The 17,085-nt window shown below is 39.6% G+C and overlaps 1 protein-coding gene and 1 pseudogene across 3 annotated transcripts in view; both read right to left on the bottom strand.

Annotated features, from left to right (window-relative positions):
- The window catches only part of LOC126708837 (SPX domain-containing membrane protein At4g22990-like), a 44,661-nt gene that overhangs the window by 8,621 nt on the left and 18,955 nt on the right, over nucleotides 1-17,085 (bottom strand). For 2 of the 3 annotated variants that reach the window (XM_050408802.1, XM_050408800.1), the window contains exon 2: nucleotides 1,242-1,300. In XM_050408802.1, coding sequence (XP_050264759.1) covers nucleotides 1,242-1,294 — 53 coding nt within the window. In that variant the 5' untranslated portion in view covers nucleotides 1,295-1,300. Of the gene's footprint in view, nucleotides 1-1,241; nucleotides 1,301-3,412; nucleotides 3,737-17,085 lie in introns of those variants that run through there. The other variant, XM_050408801.1, reaches the window with a different exon arrangement.
- Nucleotides 15,129-16,857, bottom strand: LOC126708349 (uncharacterized; annotated as a pseudogene).

The following is a 17,085-nucleotide window of genomic DNA, read 5'->3' as shown; positions in this document are numbered from 1 at the left end:
TAATTACAATGAAATGAATATGTCGTCCAATTTAATATTTAGCAACAGATTGGAACACTCAACTTTGTATTAGTGTATTGTTTATATGTGTGCCTACACTAAGTTGGAGAAATATGTAATGTCATGTCAGTTCAACTTCTTTGTTTTGGTTGCCTTCAAACAAAAAGATTGATAAGAATCTTTAAAGAAGTCACATACAAGCTACCATATTTAGCGAAACAGGCTTTTTGTCAAAATATTATTAGCTATTTCTACAGAAATATTGCACCCGCTAAAAGCTTTTAATTATGAAGGTATCATTTCAGCAGGTTTTGTGTGTTTTGTGGAGAGCAACTAAATTTTGGAATGAATGATTTTTTGTGCAGCAATTTAAAAATGGAGTTAGGCAACGGACTACACAAAGCTGTGTTTTGCAGGTTCAGATCAAGGTCTGGTTAAATACTGTGGGATAGGTTGCTGCCACCTGCCATTTTCAGAGGTAATGGAAGGATCAAGAAATTGTTTCAGCCACTTTCATATATTCCCTCCATCCCAAAATAGACAGGGTGATAGCAAATGGCATGTAAACATAAAAGTCTTCTAAAAATGCCCTTAGGTGGGCCAAGAAGAGGCATTTTTGTTTGAAGAAATGATGATTCAAATTTTAAAGGTGGTGGATTCAAATGTAAGGATAATATATGAAGTTAAATGGATAAATAATTTCACTGTTTAAAACTCCCATATATTTTAAGATGGCCCAAAAAGGAAACCACTCCTGGAGGGAACAGATCAACAGAACAATAGAGAGTTTATCAATCAGTAATGAGATAAGGTTTCTATTGGAAAATGTATGTAAGAAGTTGTCAGGAGTAAGTGAGGGCCAAGGGCATGCTGTGGACATGTAGATCTGCTGTGTGACCTTGGGGTTAGTATCTTGGTTGAAACTGTTGTATTCATGCCTTTTTCTCGTTTTGTTATCAACAGGTTTACATGCCTCCCTTAAAAATCTACAAGCTTTAAAATGATTGCAATAGATTGACAAAAAATCATCTCATTTGAGTTACAATGGCCATTAGACAAGATGAACAATTTACTATCTTATCACCATGACTTATTCATAAGTAGATAGCATAATGATGTATCCAAAATTCATTGTATACATTTTCTCTTTTCTAATTTTTAAAAGAAAGCTTTCTTGAAGAAATCAGAATGAATTAAATTCTAAGCAATGCAAAAAATTATATATATACATTTCAACATACCCTTGCCATTCTAGAATTTGTCTTTCCTTCAACTTCTTCCCGAAGGCAACCATCTTTCACTACAAATAAAATTATGCATACTGATGTGAGAAGATGACTAGAAGTCCACAGAAACATATACAATAGAAGTTTGCATTTCCTGGTTACAATGATACCGGGAGCTGTTCCAGCATTAAAAGATAATGAGAAAAGAAAATGATAACAGATATAATTTGTGTATTATGTTGCCATAAAACTTCTCGTAGAACCACCACGTTTCTGCTGGCCTAAAATTCAGCTCTCAGGAATAAAATTATTTAAAGATTCAAAATATATGACTACTTCAGTGCTGTTGTAGACCTTTTACCATGCCAGAGGTATAAAATATAGTGCCAGACAGTCATACACAAAACCTGACAGCTACGATTGAATAACATTCTGTGCTTGAGGGCAAAATGTGGCCTCCTCATTTCACAGATTAAACAGCACAATATCTCTTCTTCTTTTTTTCCTAATGACTAATAGGCCAATATCTTTTGTATTGAAAAGAAGTAAAATCAATTAGTACATACACGTATGCTATTTTACATGAAGCCTTAAAATTAAGTAAATCTGTGAGACGCATGACAGAGCCATTACCTTTTTTTTTTTTTCCCTAATGAATAATAGGCAATATCTTTTATTTTGCAAAGAAGTAAAATTGATTAGTACATACATGTATGCTATTACATAGAGCCTTTAAAATGAAGTAAATCTATCAGACACAACTACATGTTCACTTTGAGACATGTACCTAAATGGAATACCTGACAAATGAAGATATAAATACTACTTGGTTTACTAGAATTCCCAACTTAAAATGCTCCTAAAGTGAAGAATTCATCTTGGGCAAAATGTCAATTATCTCATGCAATAGAACAAGATAACTAGTCCATTTTACAGATAAACAAACTCCTGTATGTCCTAACAATTGGAGGTTAGACAAGTTGAAGAACCAGACATTCACCAAATCCTCACGTGGACGTAAGTCCACGCAACATAGCATTTCAGACAGATTGAAAATCTTACGTCCACGCAACATAGCATTTCAGACAGATTGAAAATCTACAACTCCACTTTCTTATAGAGCCAGACAAGCACAATTAACAACATTGAACAGCTTACACAAAACCCAATTCCTAGATAGTAAAGAAGACTTACATCTGACCTTTTTTAACCAAAAAAAAAAAAAAAAAATTATAAACCATTCTTTGGAAGAAAAGAATAAACATAAGAATCCAGCCCTTGAAAATTAATCTTAGCTAGCTGCAACACTAGACTTCTCAACTCCCAATCCCAACTCGATACAAAACCCGCCACTTTTCTGTATTATTTGAATACTGAAAACCTATCATAAAGCCATAAATTGGGCACGTAATTGCCACATCAATCATGATATGAGTCCAACTAAATCCAGCTGAAAAGGATAGCGTGTTTAAATTTCCTTTCTCCCAAACAATTAATTTAAACAAACCTCAGTACTGTTCTTATTCAACTGAAAAGCTTATCGGTTTATCAGTCAAACTTATCATGCCTTACACAAAGTTTATGTAAAGCCACCAATTCCTAAATTTATGATAAGCCATCACTCATTAGAGCTGTGATTGCTAATCAGATTAGCATATTGACTAGTCAGCATAATCTAATTCCGTGAACATGTTTACCATTATCTCGTAAAAACCGCCGAATTTGACCAAGCCCATATCAAACATATCCAAATTAATCAAGTTCTAGTATCACATAGTCAGCTATTTCAGATTCACAAACTATACTCATTAAGAAAAAAAAATTTTAATTAATTAAATTAAATTAAAATCTTCACAGCTATGAATATAGTATACATTATTCCGAAAAAATATACCAGTAAGCTAAATATTATGCTCAAATTGAAAATTTGAACTGCAGAGAAGTTTTTCGTTCCTGCTCTGTTTGGCTGCCGAGAAAAAGAAAAACGAAAACTAGTTTCTCAACTAAAAATATAGTCTTCTTTGATAGGTTTCCTATAACTTAAAAAACCTGAGACGCGGAATTTCGAAATTCGAATCTCGTTTTCTTTTTCTAAGTTGCCAAACGGAGTACGAATTCAAAGAAAACAAATACATAAAAAACAACAAATAAATAAATAAATAATTCGTTCATAGAAAATGCATTACCGAAGTGAATTTCGGAAATCTCGCTATAACGCTACGAGTCTGAGCACACGAAACGAAACGAAACGCAAAGTTTGTTTGTTTGTTTTTGTTTTTGGTTATATATAGATGACCATCAACGAACACAGCTATAGCAATAACAAGCTAGCAGCAAGACGTAAACAATGGAGGAAGCATATTCTTATTGGAAACCAAATGGAAACTGTTTTACGAAGCAACTCTCGACACGAATTTCGGAAACATTTTGTTAAGAAATGGAGATTCGGGATTCAGAGAGAGCAGAAAATAGTGCTGCGTTTGTTTGATAGAATGAGAATATCTGAATATATATATAATATATTGATACCTTAAATATAAAAGGGGTTGAGATTTTGAGAGGTTGTAGAGTTGGCTTTGCTATGTTTTTTCTTTCCATACAAAGAAAGAAAGCAAGCTGTATCTTTTATAAAGTGGGTACAAGAACTAGATTTGTTTGAGATGGAATTGGAATTTTGTAGAATAAGTGTGGGCAATTTGGGCAAAATGAAAGATAAATAATGAGGGTCGAAATCAACTTAGGAATTATTATCTTTTAGACCTTTATTGCCCTTTGTTTATAATAATAATCCAATTATTATGAGAGCACAATGAGAGTGTGTGTGACTGTGAGAGATAATGATGAGAGTGCTTTATTTAGATTCAGTTTAGCTCTGTTCAGTGGCGGCTCTACAGGTGATCACATGATCATTCAAAAAAAAAAAAAAAAAAATATATATATATATATATATATACACACACACTTGCCAAAAAAAAAAAAAAAGTAATAAGCTAAACTAATCTATTGTAATTACTCTAATAAAAATTTTGAACACTCTTACTTGAGAATTACAAAAATTTGGATTCAACAAAAATAGGAGTAGTGCTATTACCGTTATGTTTGTTTCGAAGTAAAATATTTTCAGTAAAACATTTTTAAGTGTTTGGATTGTCCTAAAGACTTGAAAATGCAATCACAAATCAGCCACCACCAACCACCACTGGGTGCAAGCACAAACCACCAACAACAATACCAAATCCAGATTGGGAAGAAGGAAAATAAAAGGCCATCACTACCGCTGCCACCAACCGGTCATCATCAACACCAGAACCCACCCCTAACACCATACCCAGCTGCCAAACTCAGAACAAACCCTAGCAAAACCATACCCAGCCACCACAACAAACCATTAATCACCCAACACCATACCCAACCGCCAAATCAAAACAAAACCCAGCCACCAAAACCCAAAACTAAACCCACCTACCAAACTCAAAACCAAAACCACTACCGACAACCACCTATCCATATTTGAGAGATGTGGCCTGAAAGATATTAGGAACATGAGGAAGAGTGTGGAAGGGAGGAGAGAGAGACAGAGCAACCCATATTGATGATTGGCACAGCAATTACTGCTGCAACCTCTATGTTGGAGACATCGACGCCGACCGCCTCACCGCTCGCTAGTAGGAGTCCCAATGGATTGCCAGCGAGAAAAGAAGAAAGATGAGGGAGAACTTGAGAGTGAGAAGGTATAGTAGACGTGAGAGAGGGAGAACAAAAATTGAGAGGGACTGAGTTGTGAGGAAGTGAAAGTATCGAGGAAGAGGGAGCAAAGCAAATGTAAAATGTTTTACCAAAATTTTAAGAGTAAAATATTTTACACAAATTTGCCTAGGTTGATTTGGTTGACTGAAAATATTTTACTTTTGACTAAATATTTTATTGCAAAATAAACATGGTAAAATGGGAAAATATTTTCTTGAAAATATTTTACATCGAAACAAACAGAGCGTACATTCACAACATTTTCACAATAATTTCACAACAAATCTAATGTGGTAAGCTATTATTGATTTTAATTTGGGTCAAATACTAATATTATTTTTTTACCCACCAATAACAACTTTTTGCATAAGATTTATTGTAAAAATGTTGTGGATGTAGCATTACTCCAAAATTAATTTTGCCCCCAAACATAATTCTTAATCATTTAAAAAAAAAAACTTAAATAGCAACAATAAATATTAACCCAAATAACAACAAACATAAATCAAACAAAAACAATACAAGACCAAATAACAACAAGTGAAAAAATTATTCAACAAAAAACCTATTATAAAACAAAAGGATAAAATTTGTAGTTCGTTCAACCTATTCAAAAATAATAATTTCTAATTTCATTTTTCCTTAAAAAATGGTACCAAGAAAAATATTGTAGTAATTTAAATTTCTTAATAAGCACCCTAAATAAAATTCCTAGAGCTGCCCTTGTCTTTGTTGAGATTGTTCAATATATATATGACAAAGTTTAGCAACAAAATTTGTTGTAACCTAAAACTACAACATTACTCAATATCTTTTTATTGAAGGCAAATTTTGACAAATCCACTATTGGATTACATTTTCATCTTATATCTTCCATGCTTACAAAATTTTTAGAAAATTAAAGATTAATAGCTATGTCATCAATAAATTGTTTAAATTGCAAGTTTTTGTAATTTAAAATTATGCATAAAATATAAGTCTATAGATCATATGATAAATAATATCCAATTGACAAAAATTTAACAAGTGTATTAAGAGCATTAAGAACAAGCAATCCAACAATTAGATTTTTAAAATATATAGTAATGTTAATGATATTGAGTAAGATTGTACCCTAAGGTCATATATATATTGGAGAAGAAAATCATGACGTTTTATTAAAGAAGGCTATTTAATCAGCCTGAAGAACATTATAAATGTCTGGTGGAACATCTTCCATCCAGACCAACAAATGAGGACATAATATTGCTCATCTCAATAAAGAATGAGCAACTGCATTACAATGCCTATGCACATGAGAAAGACTACAACTTTGGAAAAAGGATTGAAGATACTTTACATCCTTTGCTAAGTGGTCAAATTGAGCCAAGGAATGGCTGTTGAATTGAAGAGCGTTGATGAGAATTGCAGAATCCCCCTCAAGAATGACTTTGTTTACTCCTATCTCAATTGCTAATTCCAGAGCATTTCGTGCCGCTAGGGTCTCTACCTCTAGAACAATTGAAGGTAATTGAATTTGCTGTGAGAGGGAGGCCATGACCAAACCCGCCTCATTTCATACCACAACACCAATACCAACACGACTCTCTTGACTGAAAAGAGCTCCATCAAAGTTAATCTTGAAACTGGAATTATCTGGAGTGTTTAATAGGAGTAGTATTTACATATGTAGACCCTTTTCTTTTTCTTTTTTTTTTCTTTTTTTTTGAGAATCATGTAGACCTATATATGCATGATATGTCTTATATTATATACATAAAGTTTATCTTGTTTGTGCCAAGTGATCACTTGCTCATTGTTATATATATATCGACATTGTTTTATACTGATTATCTTCTTCTTCCTCTTTTTCTTTTTATGTAGTGTGATGTATTAATTAATATTATCTTTTTTAAGTTATTAATATTATCTGCTCTAAATGAAATTTTATTGTTTCAATAAATTTAAGAATAAAAATTAGAATGCAAGTCTAAAAAAAAAAAAAAAAAATACTAATTAGAATTCTATCACAAAAAAATAATCAAGAAATAAAATGTTTGCTTATTTATTTATTTTAATAATGGTTTCAATTATTGAAATATTTACTTTGGTATATATATATATGTGTGTGTGTGTAAGGACCAAAAAATCTAGCGGCCCAGGTCCACGAGAAATTATAAGGTCCTCATGATGAACAGGTGATGTGGTTCAACATTCTAGTAAAAGACTCTCACTTGTTTAAAATTGTGGAGTTTTAAATAAAAACTAAATACCGACTCAGCAATTTTAAATAGGTGGGAGTCTTTTACTGGAATGGTGGACAAATGTCGTGGTCCACCATGAGGATCATATAATTTCTCCAGGTCCACTTATAATAGTGGATTGAACAATTCAACCTTGGCCTAAATCAATAAAATTTGTAAGAGAGGGAAACAAACAACTAAAAAGAGGGGGGGGGGGGGGAGGGGCTCTGCTCGAGGAAGAAAATAAGTAAGAAAAGACTAATATTGTCAATTGGATGAACCATTTGTTTTGTACAAGCTAGCCCGAGGAGGCCACATTTACATAAGAAATATTACTGTTCACTCTCTTTTCTCTCAATGTTTTTCTCATTTCTTCTCTATCTCTTGGCACGTTCTTTTTTGGATCCCTTTCCCTGTAAAACCCATTTTTTCTTATATACTTATCCTCCTCTCATATCTCAACCATCCATCCTTACCTAACATACATCCTATCATGACACTTGTCTTTGTTTGTATCTGAAGAAGATGGCAGAAGGAACCTGCTTAGTTATGGCTTGTACTGTTCAAGTCACTTCCTCATCAATGCAGCTGATAAAGCTGTTGTCCACCATTTAATGCGGAGGTGACAGGCTATTCCAAACTAGAAACTTCCTCTATGATCATTGATTTTCTCTCTTCATAGCCTTTTTTCCACCTGGAACGCTTCAGGGTCCTATGACTCATCCCTTCCTCTCCTCAGATGACTTTCCTCCTCAGGCCCGTGGCCCGTGGCATCCCTTCACCAGTATCACAACTCTTCAACTTCATCCTCGGTCCCCAGGCACCCACAATAGCCCCCTAAAACTTTCGCTATTAACCTTGAGGTAAAAGCAAATTTTTAGTCACACAAGCGGACTATATATGCGCCACTCGCATTCCCATGTGATAACGTCCTTTCACTTGTCTCCAGCACGCTCCTGATGCTTCAGAATCCACGATCTCACATTTATGGTGTCAAGCGGCTGCTTGTCTCCCCACATTCTACGGATCGATCAAGATCCTACAGTTCCTTTTTTCCCTCATTTATGAGTAGGAAAATTACCGCCCACTTTTTACTCCTATAAAAGGAGAATTTGGGGTTGGCTGAAGTTCATTTACGCATTCTGGCAATTTGAGTTGAAGCAAGCTCATGAGGAGAATTCTTTCCCTTTACTCGTAGGTGTGTTCATTCTCCTGTTTCTATTTTTGCACAAACTCAATCCTTCACACCATAAAACTCTATGGGTAGATACGCTAAGTTAGTGGATACTCCTGAGGCTAGGGCTGCCTTTAGGGCACAATATAGGATTCCTGATGGTGTTGAAATCTGACACTGTGAAGACGGTGAATGGCTGGTCTTGAACAGACCTCTTGAATCCGTGGTCATTCCTATGATTGTTTTCATTGAAGGTGGGATGGAACTTCTCATGGGAAGGGTTACTAGAGACTATTTAATAAACTATAGGTTGACCCCTACCCAGTGCTCCCCAAATGTCTTTAGGGTCCTCGGGTGCGTAGATATGTTAAATAAGAAAATGGGAACCAACCTTACTTGTCATGATGTAAACTAGGTATACAACTACCAAAAAGGGGAGAAAATTAAATATTACATCAAATGTAGAGTCCCCTTTATTAGGTTGATCTCTTGCTTAGCTGATTCAAGCAAGGGTATGGACGAGGACCTCCTCATCGTCTCAGGAGACTGGCACGATGGATTGCACTATCCCACCAACGAAGGGGAAACAGGTAGGGTTCTCGAAGACCGTAGATACACATAGGATGTCACATAACTTTATCAATTTGAAAGATTTTTTTTTTATTAACTCACAACTCTTACTGTTTTCTTCGGCAAACGAATACCACATAGCCCCAGCCAAGCATTTGGTGAACTTCACGAACTTGAACCGAATCCTCAGGTTAGAAATCTTCCTACACAAGGACGGTCAACTTCGAGCCACTCACATCATCCTTGGATACAATCCTTCCACCAAACGCTTCCAAAGCCAGAAGAACGTAATTAGAGCTAAGGATCCCAGATTAGCTTTGATTGACATTTCCATTCCAGGCTTTCTGGCAGTAGGACCTCCTCCTGCTGGAACTCAGGACGCTTAGCTTCCAGCCGCTCTTGCAACCCGCATACTATACTCCCAAGAACAACCCCTACTCGCAGACGAGGAAGCGAAAAAGCCCACCCCTGAACCTATGCAAGAAGTGATAGACAGAGAGTTTGAGGTTTTTCATTGCCAAGACGCTCCTAGCGCATCACAAGCTCGTACTTCAGAAGGGATAGGTTTCAAAGAGAAGAACCTAGACTTGCTTGCCCTACTCATGGCCCATGCTGAGGACTCTTCCCCAGCTGTGGTAGTGGTGCCCCGCCCACCCATTCCTACCGTGACGCACGCATCATCCGTTGATGCTGTGGACAAGAAAAGAAAAATGGGCCCGGAAAGCAAGGGCTCCGAGGATGCTGAGGAGGGGGAGGTCACCCAATCCTCCCCCCAGCCCCCAACCAAAAAAGCCCGGACAGGAAAAGAGCAGCCGAAGAAGTCCACAACTACTGGGACTTCCAAGGAGGTTGGGGGAGACCAATCAAAGAAGGCCTCCATCTGGAGGCCCATCTTCACCCTTAACTCGAGCAATCCAGTACTGGATGATGCCAACTTAAGGGACCCTAAAAAGGGTAGCTTAGGCTTGGTGGCAGAATGCATGGAGAAGGCACTATGCCTACCTGAAGATATAGCAGAGCTGAGGTCCTTCAAGAAGCGTGAGGTCTTCCTTGCCTTGAAACAAAATCTCGCCAAGGTACATGATTGCTCCTATTTACTTGTAACGTTAGCTTGTTCATGCGCTATATGATACTTACGGGTTTTTTTTTTTTTTTTTGGTAGTCCATCCAAGCTGCCTTTATGACCGAGAAATGGGTAGACCATTTTCTGGACTTAGCAAGAAAGGCAGAGAATAAATTAGAGGTTGTTAAAAAAGCCCATACGGAGGCGGACAAGAGGCTCAAAGAAACTCTTACCCAGCTGACCAAGGTGGAGAAGGCTCAGAAGAATGCTGAGTCTGTCCTAAAAAGTTTTGAAAAACAGGTTGCTAAAGCCTTAGAGGCCCAGAGAAGGGCTGAGAACAGGATGGCTCTGACTATGGTGGAGCTTAAACAAGCTAAGAAGCAGCTAGAGGCCAAGAAGGCTAAGATGTCCAAGATCAAGCAAGTAGCCTATGATGCGGGCGTGACTAAGATAGCTGGGAGTCTTACCGCCCAACTCAGGGATGTCGCTCGAGCCTTCCGTTTGGAGGTGTGGGGGCAAGCCCTGAACGCTGCTAGGGTTAGTACCGAATCAGAGCTCAGGGCTTCTGAGAAGGTCTACTACCCCCCAGCCTTGCGTTTGGTGCCCACTCCCCCACCCCCTCAACAGATCCCAGCCCTGCTCTCCCCTCCTCCTCGGACAGGCCCGTCTCCATTCCCTCTTCCACTCCGGCCAAGGGCAAAGAAAAAGAAAAAGAACTACCACCTCCAGCTGATGTGTTGGACGTGGAGGTAGAAGAATAAGTGGTCAAAGTGTCTCAACTGAAGAGGAAGAAGAGAGAAAAGGAACAAGAGAAGAAGGGAGCAAAGGAAAAGGAGCCCTCCACCTAGCTTAGCTTTAGACTAGGAACACATAGTCAATTTTGTAACAGGCTCAAGTATAGCTAATGCCCCTTTTTCCTTTTTGGTTGTATCTCAATTTCTTTAACTCTAATGAAAAAAGTTTAAAATTCATTTCATTCATTTTCTCTTCTTCTTTTTTTACTATTTACTTTGCAATCAATAATTTATACTTTACGTTACTTCCTTTCCTTTATAAAAATCTTAGCATGGCAATCTGCCACTTAATCATAACATAATGAGTAAACTAACTCATGGGACTTAAGCAAATTATTAACCAATACTTACTTGAAATTGGACTTAGAATCTCAAAACAAACTCGCTGGCACCAATCCTGAAACCCGAGGAAGTGCCCAAAGCGCTTTACTTTTCTGTCCATTTAAGCAACCTTTTGCAAGGACCACTTGGTTCCCCACCCGTGACCCCAGGAGCTACATCAGATCTAAATTCTACCCAACACTTAGTATATTTCACGCAATGTTAATTTACCCCAGGCTTGTGACCCAATGAGTCAAACAAGGACTAGATTCTGTTTAACAATTAGAATATTTCATACAATGTTAATTTACCCTAGGCTTGTGACTCGAGGAGTCAGACAAGAGCTAGGTTCTGTTTAACACTTAGAATATTTCATGCAATGTTAATTTACACTAGGCTTGTGACCCGAGGAGTTAAATAAGGACTAGGTTCTGTTTAACACTTAGAATATTTCATAATTAATTACTTCAGCCATCACATCCATAATAAGACACAACTACTCGAGATATGAGTGGCAAAGGAATTCATAACTTTAATAATAATAACGTCGTAGATTGTTTACATTCCAAGGATAAGGAATTACATTTTCATCCAAATCTTCTAAGTAATAAGCCCCAATGCCACTAATGGAAGTGATCCTATATGGCCCTTCCCAATTGGGGGCCAGTTTTCCCCAGGCAGGGTTCTTTGCTGTCCCCACCACTTTCCTCAAGACCAGGCTCCCAGAGCTAATGGCCTAGACCTTACCCCCTTATCATACCCTTGCTTAAGTTTCTGTTGATAATATGTCATCTTTACCGTTCCCACCTTTCTTCTATCTTCGGCCACATCCAGGCTATCTACGAGTAAACCGTTGTTCTCTTCAACATTGAATCGATCAGTTCTCAAAGTTGGGAATCTAGACTCAGGGGGGATTACTGCCTTTGCCCCATAAGTCAATAAAAAAGGAGTCTCCCCTATTGATCTTCGGGGTGTGGTACGATAGGTCCACAACACGCGGGGAAGTTCATCCACCCATTTTCCTTTGGCGTCGTCCAACCTTTTCTTCAGTCCAGACACTATAACCTTAATGGTGGCCTCAACCTATCCATTCCTCTAAGGATAGGCAGGCATAGAATACCTGTTCCTAATCCCTAACTCCCCACAATATCTTCGGAAGGCTCTACTGTCAAAATGAAGACTATTATTCGAGATTAGTGTGTGAGGAACTCCAAAACTTATGACAATATTCCTTCAGATGAACCTCTTAGCATCCACGTCTCTAATATTAGCAAGTGGCTCAGCTTCCACCCACTTGGTAAAGTAGTCTGTGCCGATGAGGAGCCATCTTCAGTTCCCTATAGCTCGAGGAAATGGTCCCACCAAATCCAAGCCCTACTGAACAAACGGCCAAGGGCTAGATAATGGATTCAAGACTCCCCCTGGCTGATGAATATTTGGGGCATACCTCTGACATTTGTTACATTTCTTCACATAATCCTAGGAGTTTCTTTGCAAGCTAGGCCACTAGTATCCTTGGGTGAGGGCTTTATACGCCAATGAGCTACCCCCTATATGACTCCCACATATGCCTTCATGTAACTTTTCTAACAAAGGCTCCACTACCTCTGGGTGTACGCATAACAAATATGGTCCTGAATAAGAATGCTTGTACAACTTCTGCCTCGCACTTGTCCTCGAGCAACAATCCCTACTTTAGAAAGGCTACTATAAGGTCCATCCAGCTCGTTCCCACATAGAGGCTATGCACCTCGACCAAGGATACCCTCGTGAGACTGGAGCTATCCATATCTTTAACAACAATAACCTAAGGAAGACTTGACCCCAAAGAAGTGGCTAACATTGCCAAAGAATCTGCATGAGAGTTTTGCCCCCTAGGGATTTGTTTCAAAACAAAACTCTTAAATTGAGCCCAAGCATGTTGTACCTTAGCAAGGTATCCCTGCATCCTCTCATCCCGAGCTTCAAACTCTCCATTAACCTGGCCCACCACCAACCTAGAATCAAAATGCAACTCCACCACATCCCCACCTAACTGTCTGACCATAGCTACTCCTGCTAACAAAGCTTTGTACTCGGCCTCGTTGTTGGAAGCTAGGAAATCCAGTCGTAATGATTTCTCCATTATCAGCTTCTCGGGAGTAATTAGCACAATCTCTATCCCTGCTCCCTTTCGGTTAGATGCTCCATTTGTATAAACCTCCCAAGGGGGGACAATGATGGCCGACATGACCATTGCCTCCAATGCTTTTTCTTCCTTCTCTATTGTACCCTCGGTGAACTCTACCACGAAGTTTGCTAGGATTTGCCCTTTTATGGCTGTCCGAGGCATATACTTAACATCATAGGCTCCAAGCATGGTTCCCCATTTAGCAATTTTGCCTGTATAGTCTGATTTCCTTAGAAGAGCTTACAAAGGGAGTTGGGTGAGCACTACCACGGTGTGAGTCTGGAAGTAATGGGGAAGCTTCCTCGTGGCATGCACTATAGCCAATACGACCTTCTCCAAGGGTAGATAACGTGTCTCGGTCTCCTATAAGGATTTACTAATATAGTAGATAGGCCTTTGGACCCCATCCTCATTTTTGACCAAGATGAGACTAACAGCATAGTCTGTAACTACTAGGTATGCATACAACACTTCTTCCTTCTCGGGCCTGGAGAGTATTGGAGGATTTGATAAATACTGCTTGAGATCCTCAAAAGCCGTTATACACTCCTTCGTCCAATGAAAGTCCTTCCACTTGTGAAGAAGCTAGAAGAAAGGACAACATCTGTCCGCAGACCAAGAGATGAACCTATTTAAGGTGGCTGCCATTCCAGTCAATTTCTGCACCTCTTTGGGATTCTGAAGAGGATGTAAACTGTTAATAGCCTTAATCTGCTCAGGGTTGACTTCAATCCCACGGTGAGTAATCATGTAGCCCAAAAATTTGCCCAAGCTGACCCCAAAAGAACACTTAGAGGCGTTAGGCGTAACTTATGCTCTCTCAGAACTGAGAATGTCTCCCCTAAATCGGCCAAATGCTCTCCTACCTACTTGCTCTTTACTACCGTGTCGTCAATGTACGCCTTCATATTCCTCCCAATCTGTGACTCAAACATTCGCATCACCATTCTCTGATACGTGAATCTTGCATTCTTGAGGCCGAAAGGGCATCACTTGATAATGGTAGTTCCCATTAGGAACACGAAATGCCGTCTTCTCCTGATCAGGTAGTGACAGTGGTATCTGATGGTAACCATGGAAGGCGTCCAAGAAACTCATCCAAGGATATCCCATTGTGGCATCCACCAACTAGTCAATTCTAGGAATGGGGAAGGGGTCTTTTGGGCAAACTTTATTCAAATTAGTGAAGTCTAGGCAGACTCGCCACTTTCTATTCTTTTTCTTGACCACCACGGTGTTAGCCAGCCACTCGGGATAGAAGATCTCCTTAATAACTCCAGCTTGCTTCAACTTATTTACCTCTGTCCTTACTGTCTCAACGTGATCTTTGGATGATCATTGAGGAGGCTGTTTACGTGGCACATCCTCTGGATTAACATTCAGTTGGTGACATATAAACCTAGGGTCAATCCCTGGAATATCATAAGTACTCCATGCAAAGACATCAAAGTTGGCCTCCAGAAACTTCTCCAATTTCGCTCTTTTTAGGGGTGGCAACTAAGATCCCACTTGGAAATAATACTCCTGATCCTATCCTATTACCACTTTCTCCAGCTCCTCAGTCAACTCTCTAGATGTCCTAGTCAGCTGCCCCCATGCAGGGCCCTTTAGTTGCTATGGGAATGGATCTTTAATCACTGCAGTAGGATCTGAAGGCTGCCATGTAATCGATGACACCAAGCATTGCTTAGCTGTGCAGTTCGATCTTGTGGTATATTCGTTTGTAGTGAGTAGGGCTTCTTTCTCGTTGATCAGTTCGCCTCCGTTCTATTGAAGGGTCCCCATTCCTACGGCAGTTTTGTCAACGAACGCGTCTCGGGCCGGATTGACTAACTTAACCCTTAAGGGGGCCTTGCCATAGTTGGGTGCTCTGCTTTAGTGTGATTGACGAAGGCTAGTGTGGTCTGGTTATCCACCAACTCTCCCACTCTCCCCTGAGTAGGATATTTGACCTTTAGATGTAAGGTTGAGGACACGGCACCCATAACGTGAAGCCAAGATCTGGCCAGAATAGCTGTGTAGGGGGAAAATGCTTCTACTACAATAAAGTTAACCTGCACCTCCTCATCCCCAGCTTGTACAGGCAATCTTATCATTCCTCGGGGGACCACCATTCTACCGTCAAAGCCCATCAATGGTGAATCATACAATTCCAAGTCCTCGGGTTTCAAATTTAATCCCTTGTACAAATCAGGGTACATGATCTCTGCTCTACTTCCCTGATCAATTAGCATCCTCTTTACATCATATCCCCCAATCCTAATGGTTAACACCAGAGTGTCGTCATGTGGTTGGAGAGTTCCCTACTTATCTTCCTCAGAGAAACCCAAGGTAAGGGTGAGCATTAGTCTAGCTCTTTTAGGAACCTAATCACCGGCCTCCAGGTCACAACCTCCATTCACGGACATAATCCTAGTAGCCAAGCCCCCATTATTCCTTGGCTTGGCGAAGATCACATTGATAGTACCTAATGCTGGCTAAGGAGCGTTATCCCTGTGAAACTCAGTACCTGAGTGTCCGAACTGTCCTGTAGGCTAATGTAAAAACCGATTAAGCTTCCCTGCCCTTGCCAATTGACTCAGGTGATCTCACAAGGTTCTACAATTCTCTGTAGTATGTCCTTTGTCTTGATGGTAGTGGCAATAAAGGCTTTAGTTTCTCCTAGATGAGTCCCCGGCCATCTTATTGGGCCACTTAAAATAAGATTCATTTTTAATTTTTTCCAGTATTTGATACACTGGCTCTTTAAACAATGAGTTGACCAACTAAGCTCCCACAAATGACGTTTGATCAGGAAACTCCCTTCGGGGGCGATTACCCTAGTATCCTCTTCCCCGAGGATCCCTCCTCTTTGGGAACATTTTAGCCTTGCCTTTTCCCTGTATTTGGTCCTCCTCTATCCGCTTATACTTATCTATACGATTCATAAGTTGGTGCATGTTCAAGGCAGACTTCATTGTCAACGACTTCCTCAATTCATGCTCGATAGGGAGCCCAACCTTGAAGGTCGTCACAGCCACATCCTCAAAGTTTCCATCAATATCATTATATGTTTCCCAATGTCTGTCAAAGTAAGTCTTAAGGGTCTCTCCTTCCCTCATCGCCATAGATAGTAGAGAGTCTACTGGCTTGGAGACCCTACTGCATGTTATGAATCTTGCCCCTAATGTATGTTTCCCAATGTCTGTCAAAGTAAGTCTTAAGGGTCTCTCCTTCCCTCATCGCCATAGATAGTAGAGAGTCTACTGGCTTGGAGACCCTGCTGCATGTTATGAATCTTGCCCCTAATGCCTGCGTTAGCTCCTCAAAAGACCCCACTAAGAATTCCTCTAAGGCGTCAAACCAACGCATAGCCACAAGTCCAAGACTGGAAGGGAACACTTTGCACATTAGAGCTTCATTGTTAGCATGAATCGCCATCTTCTGATTAAAGTGGCTGACATGCTCCACGGGATCCGTCCTTTCATTGTAAACGGCAAACGTCGACTGAGAAAATCGATGAGGAAGTTTGGCCTTGTTAATCCTTCTGACGAAGGATGACTTAGAAATCTGCTATAAGGTCTTACTCATTGCATTATTCCCCATGCCATGGTGGGAAGACCTTTTCTCACGCCTATTACTGCTCTTCTCCCACTTGTCCTGGCGCAAAGAGGCTGAATAGGACTCACTAGATGGAGTTCTGGACCTGCGACGATATGAACGGTCCCTGCTTCCCCTGGAACTATCACTTTGTGGGGAGGACGGGCTTCTTCTTTCACGTTCCCTGCGCCTTAACTTACTGCGCAAGCGATCTATTTC

Source organism: Quercus robur, chromosome 12, assembly GCF_932294415.1.
Source record: "Quercus robur chromosome 12, dhQueRobu3.1, whole genome shotgun sequence".
Lineage (NCBI taxonomy): Eukaryota > Viridiplantae > Streptophyta > Magnoliopsida > Fagales > Fagaceae > Quercus > Quercus robur.
This window is presented reverse-complemented; position numbering and strand designations above follow the sequence as displayed.